The following is a 15,512-nucleotide window of genomic DNA, read 5'->3' as shown; positions in this document are numbered from 1 at the left end:
ATGCCAGCGGCTAGCAAGAAAAAAGCACCACACAGTTCATGCCGGCGCACTTGCCAGCGGCTGACACACATGCCAGCACATCAAAAGATACGAGAATTCGACCACGCCATCTCGGGCATGGTCATGTCAGCACACTTGCCGGCATAAAAAAAGGATGGCACTCTCCGCCATAGATCACTCGTCAACAAACTTGAGCATGTTGGCCTGCATCTTCTCGAACCATGGCCTCTTCCTCGGCGACACGGTGTTCAGGTCCACCTTCATGATCTCCACCCTCGTCATCATGCTAGCCAGCAACACTTCTTTCGCCTCGGTCTCGGCATTGGGGGCCTCGATCTCAAGCATCTTGGCTTGCTTCTTCACCTCCATCTCAAGCATCTTGCCTTGCTTCTCCGCATCGAGCTCAATCCTCCTCCTTTGGATCTCCATGAAGGTGTTCATTTGCTCCTCCTTGTCTTGCCGACGCTTCTCCTCCCTTGTGTCCATCTTGCTCATCATGCCCTCCATGGTTGCAAGCAAGGCAATCGACACCGCATCGCGCTTGTCCTCCTTCTTGGAGTTTGTCTTCCCCCACGGCCGTGGCTTTTCTCCCTCACCAGGCTCCTCCACGGCTTCCTTCCCCCCACATGCCATGATGACAGCATATTGCACCTTGAACTTCTCCTCCTCATTGATGACCATCCAACAATGGGAGAGGTTGAAGGACTTGCCCTCATGTTGGACCTTGAATGCCTCCAAAGATTGGAATGCCTACAAATGAATAGCATGCAAGCATATGGGCAAATGGGCATGCAAATGGACATGGAAGCTTAACGGAAACGAAGACGAAGAGGGGCGCATGTATACGATACCTTTCATGCTGATGCCGCTCACGGGGCGTGCCTTGATGCTCTCAAGGGTGGCACAAAACTTGTTGCACTCTTGTTGCATCACCCTCCATCGCTTCGAGAGGGACACCCACCCACGCTACCTTTGCATTTGATACGTCGCAAACTTCTTGCGTTCATGGTACTCACGATGAACAGAAACCAAAAGGTTGATGCCTTTTGTTCGGCACCGACCTTGGAGTCTTGCCTAATGTCCCTCCAACACTCACAAAGGAGTTTGTCCTCGGACGGCGTGTATGCCTTCGTCCGCTTGCTCTTGCCTTCGACTTCACCCCGGCTTGGTTGGCGAGCTCATCCTCGAACAAAGGCTCCCCGTCGAAGTCCATTTTATCCTCTTCCTCGAGGCCGTAGTCCTCCGGGAACTCGTGGTCAAGTGGGAACTGCCCAGGCCGACCTGATCATGCATGAAGGCGTCATCCATGCCAGCTTGATCATAGGTGGCCAGCGTGAATGGCGCTAGGCCGTCAGGATTTGGGTCTCCTCGGGATCGTAGGCAGCCGCGACGGCACCACCAGCGGAGGCAGCAGCCACTACACCACCTTCGAAGATGATGTTCTCAATAATGAACGCTTGGTCGTTTCGTCGGCGGCGGCTGTCGGCATTCTGTCGAACAGGTTGCGGGCTCCGTGGAGCATGTCGGCTGGCATCCCCGCGGGCGTTTCCTCGTGATGCATCGGCCCCGCGTGGCGTTGAGGTCGATGCCACGAGCGCGGGCGTGGGTGGCGCCCTCCGGCTGCCCTCCGACGAGCATCCCCCGGGGCAGCGGGAGGCTTGGGGGTAGACGTAGAAGCCGGGAATCGGCTGTGTGGCGGACGCGCGCGACGACTTTGGCAGCATCTTCTGAGGAAATGCCAACGAGCCCATGCTGGCCAGGGTTCAACTTTAGGTAGATCAGGGCCTCCCTCGTTGCCCTGGTGACTTGGGCGTTGGTTTCCTCCTGCTGTGCGGCGGTGATGAGGGTGGCGACGGCCGCCGCTTCGTCCCGCGCGGCCCGCGCGGGCCTTCGGCCCTTCCTCTTGGCCGAACGCACGGCCCGCTCTTCGGCAGTTGTTCTTTTCTTTGGGTGGCGTTGCGGTCTTGCGGGATGCGCGGGCTTGCCTTTGGCGGGGGAGACGGAGGTGAGGCCGGATGAGGCGAGGCTGGTGGCGGGATCGAGGGTCGGCGCGTCCTCCATGTCTGGGAGCGCCAGCGGGCGGGAGGGTTTTGGGAAAGTGGAGGGAAATGGTGGTCGTTGTGCCACCGACTGGCGGGTCAGAGGGAGGAGTAGGTGCGTGTCGCGCGCGTCGTTTCATGTCCACGCTAACGCAAATGAGACTTCAAATTTAAAGACCCGCGAATGGGTCGGCAGGCGGACGAAAAGCGGACGCCCGTCCGTTTGGGTCAGCGTGTTGGGCCAACTTTTTTGTCCGCGACGATCCAAATGAACACGCGCGGATGAAATGGGTCAACGCATTGAAGTTGCTACGAGGAAAGAGATTCCAATCCCTCTCGTGAGCAGCTCTTCGCCTTCACTGTGCCCGAGCCTCAGAGGCTAGTGACGTCTGAAAGAGAAAGCCAGAAGAAGAGCTTCAAGAGATGAACTGAGGTATCCATTCTGTATTGCAAGCATTTAGGTTTTGATCTGTAGTTATAGCTACACGCAGGGACGGAGCCAGGTTTTGACCATAGGGGGGGCAAAGACAATGGCATAAGAGACTTTTTCCCCTAGGTTACCTGCTTTCCACTAATTTCTTAACAGAATTAACCAACATGTTATAGTGATAAGAGGAAAAAGAGATGCAAATCTGAGCACTGATAGATAGACAACAACGACATGAGGTAATCTATGAAATTTTATTAGTTGCATAATTTCTTATTAGGAGCTTGCATATCAATTAAATTAAGGGCCGGTTATTACCTTGGTTCTTGGCATCCTGTTATTCACCATTTCCTCTAAAGAGAGATGCTTGAAACATTAACCACCTGATGCAATCAATAGAGAATAATTATTAGATATAATGTATTAAGAACTTCTAAATGTTTGAAATTAAATAATTATTGCTTACCTCGTGGCGGCATCCATGGAAGTCTTTAGCCTCAGTTAGGATTAGGTTGGTTCCCTTCACAAGATTGCACAACATCATGTTTGGATGGTTGAGAACTTGAATCAACTTGTTTGAAAAAATTGTTAATCAATTCGGCTCTCTTCCTCTTCATGTATACACAAGCACAAATAAATAATTGGAAACTTTATAACTGATGATTCGACTCTCTTCCTCTTCCTCTTCACGTTTGTGTTTGGATCAAGATGTTTGTATGACTATACTTTTATAGTTTATATTAGAGGCATGAACTAATCCGATGTAAACATAAATTACCTTTTTTTTCTTTAAGTTGTTGCCGCTCAACTGCGTGTCCGGGCTGTCGGCAACCAGCAGCGTGGCCGTGGATCGGCGCAACGGCGTCTGCCTGTCCCGGCGTCCCCTTTCCCTTCTCCACTTCTTGATGGCGGCGCGATGGAGGGATTCGAGCGGAGCGGCGTGGAAACGAACAGAAGACTAGCATCCATCTATCGATACGTGGCTTAGTGCGGTAATAACTAACAGTGCCTCTTTGCTTTTCACGATGGGCTGTATCAGTTAGATGGGATGAGGATTTCTCAAAAAAAAGTTACATGGGCTGGGGATTTCTCAAAAAAAAAGGTTATATGGGCTGAGGATTCACGTTAGTTATCAAGGTCGAGGGAGGAGATAGGGGGGGCGAAGCAGTTTACTTACATGTACCTAGGCAGAAATATTACAGAATAGTCGATCCCTATCGAGGGACGACTCGGTCGTTGGGGTCGTCCCCCCCTCAATCCGTCCCTGGCTACACGAGTTGCGGATTTGAGCCCCTTCCTTTGGATCCTAACTCGATTGTTGAACAAAGAAGTGGTCGTTTTCCCCCCCTTTTCTGGCTTGATTTCATTCAACTCTCGATCTCATGATTGATGGTTGTTTTGTCCTAAACTCATACCTCTTACTTTATCCAGGCTGTTGATTTTCTTCACTACTAGTTAACATGCACTTGCAAGTTGCAACGTAAGTATTTTTAGGAAGAAAATACATGGTCATCTTAGTTAATGGGTAAACATTTCAATAAAAATAAGCACAAACTACTACTAATAAATATTACAAAATCAATAGCCGGTAATAATGTACTAACAATGAAACAACGATTTTGATTTAGCGCATGAACATTTAATTTATTTGTTGTTTGAAGGGAGGATATTTCCTTTGCCAAGGGGAGTTACTAACATATGCAAACTTTAGAAAAAATTCAAAAACTGGATAAGCTGGTATGGAATAAGCCGCTCCACACTGTGGTCAATTGAACGGGGATTCAGACTGCAGTTCTGAGAAATATTGTCCTCTTATTAGTCTCCAAAAATATGCAGATTTATCTCCTATATAATCCGTGACGGTTTTCTAGAACAAAATTTATGCTGTTTTTTTTAGAATAATAACAAATTTATGCAGTTGTGATCTATTCGAATCTTGGGCCCTGGCGGAGCTACGTGACAGCTGACCTCGGCCAGGGCCCGCCCAGAGCTGGAGCAAAGACCAAATCCACCTAGGCCCAGCCCACACCATCTGACCAGCACAGGCCAGCAGGAAAAGATTTCTCCAAAAGAAAAAACACCCAGGAAAAGAAGAAGAACCTGCAGCCGCCGCCCGCCGCGCCCCCGCCGGATCGTCACACACAGCAGCCGCCGGACCCCGCAGCGCCGCCGCCGGCCAGCGGCACAATCGGCGCGCCGCCCACGGCGACCATCCCACCGGCACACAGCAGCGCGACGAGGCGAGTCAGCGTCCCACGGCCCCACGGCGGGCGGCCACGCAGCCACAAGCTGGTGGCAGCGGCAAGCCGGCGACGCAGCTCCTTCTCTGAATCTGATCCTCTCCAACTTTTCTTGAATCCCTGTAAGCTGTACAGGTAAGTTTCTTTGATTCCCTCCCAATTTCTTTCAGTTAGGTCATTGTCTATTGGTATGGGTACTGTGGTAGCATGAATAAACCACTGAAGATCTTGTTTTTCACTCCCTCCGTCCCGAATTACTTTTCTTAGATTTGGGACGGAGGTAATACAAATCTAAGACAAGTAATTTGTGACGGAGGTAATACATTTTATGCAAAGCCATTGTTGTTGTTTACAGTTTATGCAAAGGCATTGTTAAAATGTCCATTTGACAGATAAATAATTCACTCAATTCGTGTGTGGTCTTATATGTGCAAGCTTTTGTAATGGACAACTAAACTAGTCTAATGGGGAAACTGTATTTTGGTATAGTTTCTTTTGTTTATATCTACTAACTTGATCTTGTAACAAAGGGGAACAGAGGGCACTTATTAGTAACAACGATTCAGAATTTGAAAATTTCCGAGTTCCTTTTTAGCTTGGCCTGCCCAACAATTTGTTTCTGCCCATCTTATTTTGGTGGGTTATGCATCGGATGCATCGACTCCTGTCTTAATTAAGCAAAGCAAATTGCAAAGAACCTTAGGTTCAGTTTACGGTTGCTGAACTTATGTTATAATCTTCTGTAGAAAGATAACCATTAAATGGAGAATCTTTTTTGTTAGCCAGTCGGTAAAATATGCAAAATCTGGTTGGGCCAAATGGGAGGTACCATAATCAACTCTAGTGCAAAAGACAGTTTGTACTTTGGCAGTTCATTTGCTAAATGCATGATTCCAACAAATGTTGGTGGGCTGCTACACTGAGAAGTTATTTTACATAGTTATGTTTCCTCAAAAACAGAAAATACCAGGGCAAAGAGAATAATCCCTTAACTGAGGAGCAGCGTCTAGGTTACGACAAGACATAATTCGTGTCTTGCCCAAATTTGCTTCATAAATTATTATAGTTCGTGTGGAAATTTATTGATGCATTGATTGTAATGTGTAAGTTCTATTGAAAATCTGAAGTGCAACTTGCTGGATTCATTTAGTTTAAGCTAATGATAATTCTTTTAGGCTGTTGTGGTATGGCTCGGAGTTTAACCGAGAACAAACCAGAACGCTCTATTTGTACTTGTGGTATTTGGGCTCTGTTCCTTCTTCTACCTCCTTGGTGTATGGCAAAGAAGTGGCTTTGGGAGAGGGGACAGCATAGCGGCTGTGGTGAATGAGCAGACCAAATGTCTGAAACTGCCAAATCTGAATTTCGAGACCCACCATAGTGCATCGGATCTTCTGAACGACACTTTCAATTCTCAAGTCAAAACTTTTGAGCCATGTGATGCAGAGTACACCGATTACACTCCTTGCGAGGAGCAAAAGCGTGCAATGACCTTCCCTAGGGATCACATGATATATCGGGAGAGGCATTGCCCACCTGAAAACGAGAAGCTGTACTGTCTGATTCCAGCACCAAAGGGTTATGTTGCTCCTTTTCCGTGGCCAAAGAGCCGCGATTATGTTTCTTATGCCAATGTGCCACACAAGAGTCTTACGGTTGAAAAGGCCATCCAAAACTGGGTGCACTACGAGGGCAACGTTTTCAGGTTTCCTGGTGGTGGAACGCAGTTTCCTCAGGGTGCAGACAAGTATATAGAACAGCTTGCTTCTGTTATCCCAATTACCAAGGGGAAAGTGAGAACTGCACTCGACACTGGTTGTGGGGTATGTGAACGTCTTAGCGTTGAATACGCAAACATATGCTCAATGATAACCACATTGTTGTGCTATACACTTTAATTTTTCTTTGCTTTTTTCATAATTTTGTTTAGGTTGCCAGTTTAGGTGCTTACCTGTTGAAGAAAAATGTTTTGACTATGTCATTCGCTCCAAAAGATAATCATGAGGCACAAGTACAGTTTGCACTGGAGAGAGGCGTACCTGCATATATCGGTGTCCTTGGATCAATGAAGCTCTCATTTCCATCCCGAGTCTTTGACATGGCACATTGCTCGAGATGTTTAATTCCATGGAGCGGAAGTAGTAAGAACGCTTTTAGAACATTTCATGGTTGACTCATATGGTCTCCATAGAAATTCTGAACCTTTCGCTCTTGTTCTACAGACGGTATGTACATGATGGAAGTTGATAGGGTACTTAGGCCGGGTGGGTATTGGGTACTATCAGGCCCACCCATTGGTTGGAAGATTCACTACAAGGGATGGCAACGGACCAAAGACGATCTCCAGAGTGAGCAGAGAAAAATAGAACAATTCGCAGAACTTCTTTGCTGGAAGAAGATATCTGAGAAGGATGGTATTGCTATATGGAGAAAGACATTAAATGGCAAATCTTGCCCGAGGAAACAAGATAATTCAAAAGTTGCCAAGTGTGAGTTGACAAGCGAAAGTGATGTATGGTGAGTGTCATTCCATCTGCCACCCTCACAAAAAAGGAGTGAATCTTATCTGTACTGTTCTACCTTTGTATTCAATTTGATTTGTTTCATTACATATCTACCTACAGGTATAAGAAAATGGAAGCCTGTATAACTCCGCTTCCTGAGGTTAAAAGCGTGTCAGAGGTTGCTGGTGGTGAACTAGAGCCATTTCCCCAGAGGCTCAATGCAGTACCACCTCGGATAGCCCGTGGTTTTGTACCTGGGTTCTCAGTTCAAACATATCAGGAGGACAATAAACTCTGGCAGAAACATGTTAATGCTTACAAGAAAACCAATGACTTGCTTGATACTGGAAGGTACCGCAACATAATGGACATGAATGCAGGTCTTGGTAGCTTTGCCGCTGTACTGGAGTCTCCAAAGCTGTGGGTCATGAATGTCGTTCCGTTCATTGCAGATACTTCTACTTTAGGTGTAATCTATGAGCGAGGGTTAATAGGAATGTATCACGACTGGTATGTAAACTGCCGTATTGCTCTCCTGGTTTCATACTTTGGTTATCGCATTTTGTTTCTCACTTATGTTCGTTGTACATTGTTTCTACATTTTGGTAGCTTTGTTTTTTGCAACAGACCTTTTTACTTTTGCTGGTTCACAATGTGGGGAACTTCGCTTTTCTGTTATGAAGTGCATTTACTTCATGAACACTATAAAAAGGGTACTCATGTATTGTTGTGTGTGAAGATAGAAGGATGTCAATATAATAGTGTTCATGAAGTAAATGCACTTCATAACAGAAAAGCGAAGTTCCCCACATTGTGAACCAGCAAAAGTAAAAAGGTCTGTTGCAAAAAACAAAGCTACCAAAATGTAGAAACAATGTACAACGAACATAAGTGAGAAACAAAATGCGATAACCAAAGTATGAAACCAGGAGAGCAATACGGCAGTTTACATACCAGTCGTGATACATTCCTATTAACCCTCGCTCATAGATTACACCTAAAGTAGAAGTATCTGCAATGAACGGAACGACATTCATGACCCACAGCTTTGGAGACTCCAGTACAGCGGCAAAGCTACCAAGACCTGCATTCATGTCCATTATGTTGCGGTACCTTCCAGTATCAAGCAAGTCATTGGTTTTCTTGTAAGCATTAACATGTTTCTGCCAGAGTTTATTGTCCTCCTGATATGTTTGAACTGAGAACCCAGGTACAAAACCACGGGCTATCCGAGGTGGTACTGCATTGAGCCTCTGGGGAAATGGCTCTAGTTCACCACCAGCAACCTCTGACACGCTTTTAACCTCAGGAAGCGGAGTTATACAGGCTTCCATTTTCTTATACCTGTAGGTAGATATGTAATGAAACAAATCAAATTGAATACAAAGGTAGAACAGTACAGATAAGATTCACTCCTTTTTTGTGAGGGTGGCAGATGGAATGACACTCACCATACATCACTTTCGCTTGTCAACTCACACTTGGCAACTTTTGAATTATCTTGTTTCCTCGGGCAAGATTTGCCATTTAATGTCTTTCTCCATATAGCAATACCATCCTTCTCAGATATCTTCTTCCAGCAAAGAAGTTCTGCGAATTGTTCTATTTTTCTCTGCTCACTCTGGAGATCGTCTTTGGTCCGTTGCCATCCCTTGTAGTGAATCTTCCAACCAATGGGTGGGCCTGATAGTACCCAATACCCACCCGGCCTAAGTACCCTATCAACTTCCATCATGTACATACCGTCTGTAGAACAAGAGCGAAAGGTTCAGAATTTCTATGGAGACCATATGAGTCAACCATGAAATGTTCTAAAAGCGTTCTTACTACTTCCGCTCCATGGAATTAAACATCTCGAGCAATGTGCCATGTCAAAGACTCGGGATGGAAATGAGAGCTTCATTGATCCAAGGACACCGATATATGCAGGTACGCCTCTCTCCAGTGCAAACTGTACTTGTGCCTCATGATTATCTTTTGGAGCGAATGACATAGTCAAAACATTTTTCTTCAACAGGTAAGCACCTAAACTGGCAACCTAAACAAAATTATGAAAAAAGCAAAGAAAAATTAAAGTGTATAGCACAACAATGTGGTTATCATTGAGCATATGTTTGCGTATTCAACGCTAAGACGTTCACATACCCCACAACCAGTGTCGAGTGCAGTTCTCACTTTCCCCTTGGTAATTGGGATAACAGAAGCAAGCTGTTCTATATACTTGTCTGCACCCTGAGGAAACTGCGTTCCACCACCAGGAAACCTGAAAACGTTGCCCTCGTAGTGCACCCAGTTTTGGATGGCCTTTTCAACCGTAAGACTCTTGTGTGGCACATTGGCATAAGAAACATAATCGCGGCTCTTTGGCCACGGAAAAGGAGCAACATAACCCTTTGGTGCTGGAATCAGACAGTACAGCTTCTCGTTTTCAGGTGGGCAATGCCTCTCCCGATATATCATGTGATCCCTAGGGAAGGTCATTGCACGCTTTTGCTCCTCGCAAGGAGTGTAATCGGTGTACTCTGCATCACATGGCTCAAAAGTTTTGACTTGAGAATTGAAAGTGTCGTTCAGAAGATCCGATGCACTATGGTGGGTCTCGAAATTCAGATTTGGCAGTTTCAGACATTTGGTCTGCTCATTCACCACAGCCGCTATGCTGTCCCCTCTCCCAAAGCCACTTCTTTGCCATACACCAAGGAGGTAGAAGAAGGAACAGAGCCCAAATACCACAAGTACAATAGACGCGGTTCTGGTCTTGTTCTCGGTTAAACTCCGAGCCATACCACAACAGCCTAAAAGAATTATCATTAGCTTAAACTAAATGAATCCAGCAAGTTGCACTTCAGATTTTCAATAGAACTTACACATTACAATCAATGCATCAATAAATTTCCACACGAACTATAATAATTTATGAAGCAAATTTGGGCAAGACACGAATTATGTCTTGTCGTAACCTAGACGCTGCTCCTCAGTTAAGGGATTATTCTCTTTGCCCTGGTATTTTCTGTTTTTGAGGAAACATAACTATGTAAAATAACTTCTCAGTGTAGCAGCCCACCAACATTTGTTGGAATCATGCATTTAGCAAATGAACTGCCAAAGTACAAACTGTCTTTTGCACTAGAGTTGATTATGGTACCTCCCATTTGGCCCAACCAGATTTTGCATATTTTACCGACTGGCTAACAAAAAAGATTCTCCATTTAATGGTTATCTTTCTACAGAAGATTATAACATAAGTTCAGCAACCGTAAACTGAACCTAAGGTTCTTTGCAATTTGCTTTGCTTAATTAAGACAGGAGTCGATGCATCCGATGCATAACCCACCAAAATAAGATGGGCAGAAACAAATTGTTGGGCAGGCCAAGCTAAAAAGGAACTCGGAAATTTTCAAATTCTGAATCGTTGTTACTAATAAGTGCCCTCTGTTCCCCTTTGTTACAAGATCAAGTTAGTAGATATAAACAAAAGAAACTATACCAAAATACAGTTTCCCCATTAGACTAGTTTAGTTGTCCATTACAAAAGCTTGCACATATAAGACCACACACGAATTGAGTGAATTATTTATCTGTCAAATGGACATTTTAACAATGCCTTTGCATAAACTGTAAACAACAACAATGGCTTTGCATAAAATGTATTACCTCCGTCACAAATTACTTGTCTTAGATTTGTATTACCTCCGTCCCAAATCTAAGAAAAGTAATTCGGGACGGAGGGAGTGAAAAACAAGATCTTCAGTGGTTTATTCATGCTACCACAGTACCCATACCAATAGACAATGACCTAACTGAAAGAAATTGGGAGGGAATCAAAGAAACTTACCTGTACAGCTTACAGGGATTCAAGAAAAGTTGGAGAGGATCAGATTCAGAGAAGGAGCTGCGTCGCCGGCTTGCCGCTGCCACCAGCTTGTGGCTGCGTGGCCGCCCGCCGTGGGGGCGGGGGGACGGCTGACTCGCGTCGTCTGCGCTGCTGTGTGCCGGTGGGATGGTCGGCCGTGGGCGGCGGCCGATTTGTGCCGCTGCCGGCGGCGGCGCTGCGGGGTCCGGCGGCTGCTGTGTGTGACGATCCGGCGGGGGCGGCGGCGGGCGGCGGCTGCTAGGTCTTCTTCTTTTCCTGGGTGTTTTTTCTTTTGGAGAAATCTTTTCCTGCTGGCCTGTGCTGGTCAGATGGTGTGGGCTGGGCCTAGGTGGATTTGGTCTTTGCTCCAGCTCTGGGCGGGCCCTGGCCGAGGTCAGCTGTCACGTAGCTCCGCCAGGGCCCAAGATTCGAATAGATCACAACTGCATAAATTTGTTATTATTCTAAAAAAAACAGCATAAATTTTGTTCTAGAAAACCGTCACGGATTATATAGGAGATAAATCTGCATATTTTTGGAGACTAATAAGAGGACAATATTTCTCAGAACTGCAGTCTGAATCCCCGTTCAATTGACCACAGTGTGGAGCGGCTTATTCCATACCAGCTTATCCAGTTTTTGAATTTTTTCTAAAGTTTGCATATGTTAGTAACTCCCCTTGGCAAAGGAAATATCCTCCCTTCAAACAACAAATAAATTAAATGTTCATGCGCTAAATCAAAATCGTTGTTTCATTGTTAGTACATTATTACCGGCTATTGATTTTGTAATATTTATTAGTAGTAGTTTGTGCTTATTTTTATTGAAATGTTTACCCATTAACTAAGATGACCATGTATTTTCTTCCTAAAAATACTTACGTTGCAACTTGCAAGTGCATGTTAACTAGTAGTGAAGAAAATCAACAGCCTGGATAAAGTAAGAGGTATGAGTTTAGGACAAAACAACCATCAATCATGAGATCGAGAGTTGAATGAAATCAAGCCAGAAAAGGGGGGGAAAACGACCACTTCTTTGTTCAACAATCGAGTTAGGATCCAAAGGAAGGGGCTCAAATCCGCAACTCGTGTAGCCAGGGACGGATTGAGGGGGGGACGACCCCAACGACCGAGTCGTCCCTCGATAGGGATCGACTATTCTGTAATATTTCTGCCTAGGTACATGTAAGTAAACTGCTTCGCCCCCCCTATCTCCTCCCTCGACCTTGATAACTAACGTGAATCCTCAGCCCATATAACCTTTTTTTTTGAGAAATCCCCAGCCCATGTAACTTTTTTTTGAGAAATCCTCATCCCATCTAACTGATACAGCCCATCGTGAAAAGCAAAGAGGCACTGTTAGTTATTACCGCACTAAGCCACGTATCGATAGATGGATGCTAGTCTTCTGTTCGTTTCCACGCCGCTCCGCTCGAATCCCTCCATCGCGCCGCCATCAAGAAGTGGAGAAGGGAAAGGGGACGCCGGGACAGGCAGACGCCGTTGCGCCGATCCACGGCCACGCTGCTGGTTGCCGACAGCCCGGACACGCAGTTGAGCGGCAACAACTTAAAGAAAAAAAAGGTAATTTATGTTTACATCGGATTAGTTCATGCCTCTAATATAAACTATAAAAGTATAGTCATACAAACATCTTGATCCAAACACAAACGTGAAGAGGAAGAGGAAGAGAGTCGAATCATCAGTTATAAAGTTTCCAATTATTTATTTGTGCTTGTGTATACATGAAGAGGAAGAGAGCCGAATTGATTAACAATTTTTTCAAACAAGTTGATTCAAGTTCTCAACCATCCAAACATGATGTTGTGCAATCTTGTGAAGGGAACCAACCTAATCCTAACTGAGGCTAAAGACTTCCATGGATGCCGCCACGAGGTAAGCAATAATTATTTAATTTCAAACATTTAGAAGTTCTTAATACATTATATCTAATAATTATTCTCTATTGATTGCATCAGGTGGTTAATGTTTCAAGCATCTCTCTTTAGAGGAAATGGTGAATAACAGGATGCCAAGAACCAAGGTAATAACCGGCCCTTAATTTAATTGATATGCAAGCTCCTAATAAGAAATTATGCAACTAATAAAATTTCATAGATTACCTCATGTCGTTGTTGTCTATCTATCAGTGCTCAGATTTGCATCTCTTTTTCCTCTTATCACTATAACATGTTGGTTAATTCTGTTAAGAAATTAGTGGAAAGCAGGTAACCTAGGGGAAAAAGTCTCTTATGCCATTGTCTTTGCCCCCCCTATGGTCAAAACCTGGCTCCGTCCCTGCGTGTAGCTATAACTACAGATCAAAACCTAAATGCTTGCAATACAGAATGGATACCTCAGTTCATCTCTTGAAGCTCTTCTTCTGGCTTTCTCTTTCAGACGTCACTAGCCTCTGAGGCTCGGGCACAGTGAAGGCGAAGAGCTGCTCACGAGAGGGATTGGAATCTCTTTCCTCGTAGCAACTTCAATGCGTTGACCCATTTCATCCGCGCGTGTTCATTTGGATCGTCGCGGACAAAAAAGTTGGCCCAACACGCTGACCCAAACGGACGGGCGTCCGCTTTTCGTCCGTCATTTGGATCGTCGCGGACAAAAAAGTTGGCCCAACACGCTGACCCAAACGGACGGGCGTCCGCTTTTCGCTCCACCTGCCGACCCATTCGCGGCTAAATTTGAGTTCATTTGAATCGGCACAAATAAACGACGCGGCGCGCACCTACTCCTCCCTCTGACCCGCCAGTCGGTGGCACAACGACCACCATTTCCCTCCACTTTCCCAAAACCCTCCCGCCCGCTGGCGCTCCCAGACATGGAGGACGCGCCGACCCTCGATCCCGCCACCAGCCTCGCCTCATCCGGCCTCACCTCCGTCCCTCCGCCAAAGGCAAGCCCCGCCCGCAAGACCGCCGCGCCACCCAAGAAAAGAAGAAGCAGATGGCCGAAGAGCGGGGCCGGGCCGTGCGTTCGGCCAAGAGGAAGGGCCGAAGGCCCGCGCGGGCCGCGCGGGACGAAGCGGCGGCCGTCGCCACCCTCATCACCGCCGCACAGCAGGAGGAAACCAACGCCCAAGTCACCAGGGCAACGAGGGAGGCCCTGATCTACCTAAAGTTGAACCCTGGCCAGCATGGGCTCGTTGGCATTTCCTCAGAAGATGCTGCCAAAGTCGTCGCGCGCGTCCGCCACACAGCCGATTCCCGGCTTCTACGTCTACCCCCAAGCCTCCCGCTGCCCCGGGGGATGCTCGTCGGAGGGCAGCCGGAGGGCGCCACCCACGCCCGCCTCGTGGCCATCGACCTCAACGCCACGCGGTGGCCGATGCATCACGAGGAAACGCCCGCGGGGATGCCAGCCGACATGCTCCACGGAGCCCGCAACCTGTTCGACAGAATGCCGACAGCCGCCGCCGACGAAACGACCAAGCGTTCATTATTGAGAACATCATCTTCGAAGGTGGTGTAGTGGCTGCTGCCTCCGCTGGTGGTGCCGTCGCGGCTGCCTACGATCCCGAGGAGACCCAAATCCTGACGGCCTAGCGCCATTCACGCTGGCCACCTATGATCAAGCTGGCATGGATGACGCCTTCATGCATGATCAGGTCGGCCTGGGCAGTTCCCACTTGACCACGAGTTCCCGGAGGACTACGGCCTCGAGGAAGAGGATAAAATGGACTTCGACGGGGAGCCTTTGTTCGAGGATGAGCTCGCCAACCAAGCCGGGGTGAAGTCGAAGGCAAGAGCAAGCGGACGAAGGCATACACGCCGTCCGAGGACAAACTCCTTTGTGAGTGTTGGAGGGACATTAGGCAAGACTCCAAGGTCGGTGCCGAACAAAAGGCATCAACCTTTTGGTTTCTGTTCATCGTGAGTACCATGAACGCAAGAAGTTTGCGACGTATCAAATGCAAAGGTAGCGTGGGTGGGTGTCCCTCTCGAAGCGATGGAGGGTGATGCAACAAGAGTGCAACAAGTTTTGTGCCACCCTTGAGAGCATCAAGGCACGCCCCGTGAGCGGCATCAGCATGAAAGGTATCGTATACATGCGCCCCTCTTCGTCTTCGTTTCCGTTAAGCTTCCATGTCCATTTGCATGCCCATTTGCCCATATGCTTGCATGCTATTCATTTGTAGGCATTCCAATCTTTGGAGGCATTCAAGGTCCAACATGAGGGCAAGTCCTTCAACCTCTCCCATTGTTGGATGGTCATCAATGAGGAGGAGAAGTTCAAGGTGCAATATGCTGTCATCATGGCATGTGGGGGGAAGGAAGCCGTGGAGGAGCCTGGTGAGGGAGAAAAGCCACGGCCGTGGGGGAAGACAAACTCCAAGAAGGAGGACAAGCGCGATGCGGTGTCGATTGCCTTGCTTGCAACCATGGAGGGCATGATGAGCAAGATGGACACAAGGGAGGAGAAGCGTCGGCAAGACAAGGAG

At 47.0% G+C, this 15,512-nt stretch overlaps 2 protein-coding genes across 2 annotated transcripts; one reads left to right on the top strand and one right to left on the bottom strand.

Moving 5' to 3' along the window:
- The first annotated feature begins 5,937 nt into the window (after positions 1–5,937).
- Positions 5,938–7,730, top strand: LOC125543794 (probable methyltransferase PMT2). Its single transcript, XM_048707266.1, has 5 exons — positions 5,938–6,529; positions 6,637–6,847; positions 6,929–7,223; positions 7,331–7,561; positions 7,663–7,730. The coding sequence occupies exons 1-5, from the start codon at positions 6,194–6,196 to the stop codon at positions 7,688–7,690; spliced, it is 1,101 nt and encodes a 366-aa protein (XP_048563223.1). The 5' UTR covers positions 5,938–6,193; the 3' UTR covers positions 7,691–7,730.
- Positions 7,731–7,968: 238 nt separating this feature from the next.
- On the bottom strand, positions 7,969–11,167 carry LOC125543793 (probable methyltransferase PMT2). The gene is made up of 6 exons (XM_048707265.1): positions 11,046–11,167; positions 9,356–10,005; positions 9,038–9,248; positions 8,662–8,956; positions 8,324–8,554; positions 7,969–8,222 (listed from the first exon to the last, which is right to left on the bottom strand). Exons 2-6 carry the CDS (start codon positions 9,992–9,994, stop codon positions 8,195–8,197), a joined length of 1,404 nt encoding a protein of 467 aa, XP_048563222.1. The 5' UTR covers positions 9,995–10,005; positions 11,046–11,167; the 3' UTR covers positions 7,969–8,194.
- Positions 11,168–15,512: the final 4,345 nt, after the last annotated feature.

Source organism: Triticum urartu, chromosome 3, assembly GCF_003073215.2.
Source record: "Triticum urartu cultivar G1812 chromosome 3, Tu2.1, whole genome shotgun sequence".
NCBI classification, from domain to species: Eukaryota; Viridiplantae; Streptophyta; class Magnoliopsida; order Poales; family Poaceae; genus Triticum; species Triticum urartu.
The sequence above is the reverse complement of the archived record's forward strand: the minus strand, read 5'-3'. Positions and strand labels throughout refer to the sequence as shown.

Coding starts and splice junctions, on each gene's coding strand:
- LOC125543793 (XM_048707265.1), bottom strand. CDS start 9,994: ATGGCTCGGAGTTTAACCGAGAACAAGACCAGAACCGCGTCTATTGTA. Junction 8,957..9,037: donor AATTCCATGGAGCGGAAGTA/GTAAGAACGCTT, acceptor CTTGTTCTACAG/ACGGTATGTACATGATGGAA. Junction 8,555..8,661: donor ACAAGCGAAAGTGATGTATG/GTGAGTGTCATT, acceptor ATCTACCTACAG/GTATAAGAAAATGGAAGCCT.
- LOC125543794 (XM_048707266.1), top strand. CDS start 6,194: ATGACCTTCCCTAGGGATCACATGATATATCGGGAGAGGCATTGCCCA. Junction 7,224..7,330: donor ACAAGCGAAAGTGATGTATG/GTGAGTGTCATT, acceptor ATCTACCTACAG/GTATAAGAAAATGGAAGCCT. Junction 7,562..7,662: donor GACTTGCTTGATACTGGAAG/GTACCGCAACAT, acceptor CGTTCATTGCAG/ATACTTCTACTTTAGGTGTA.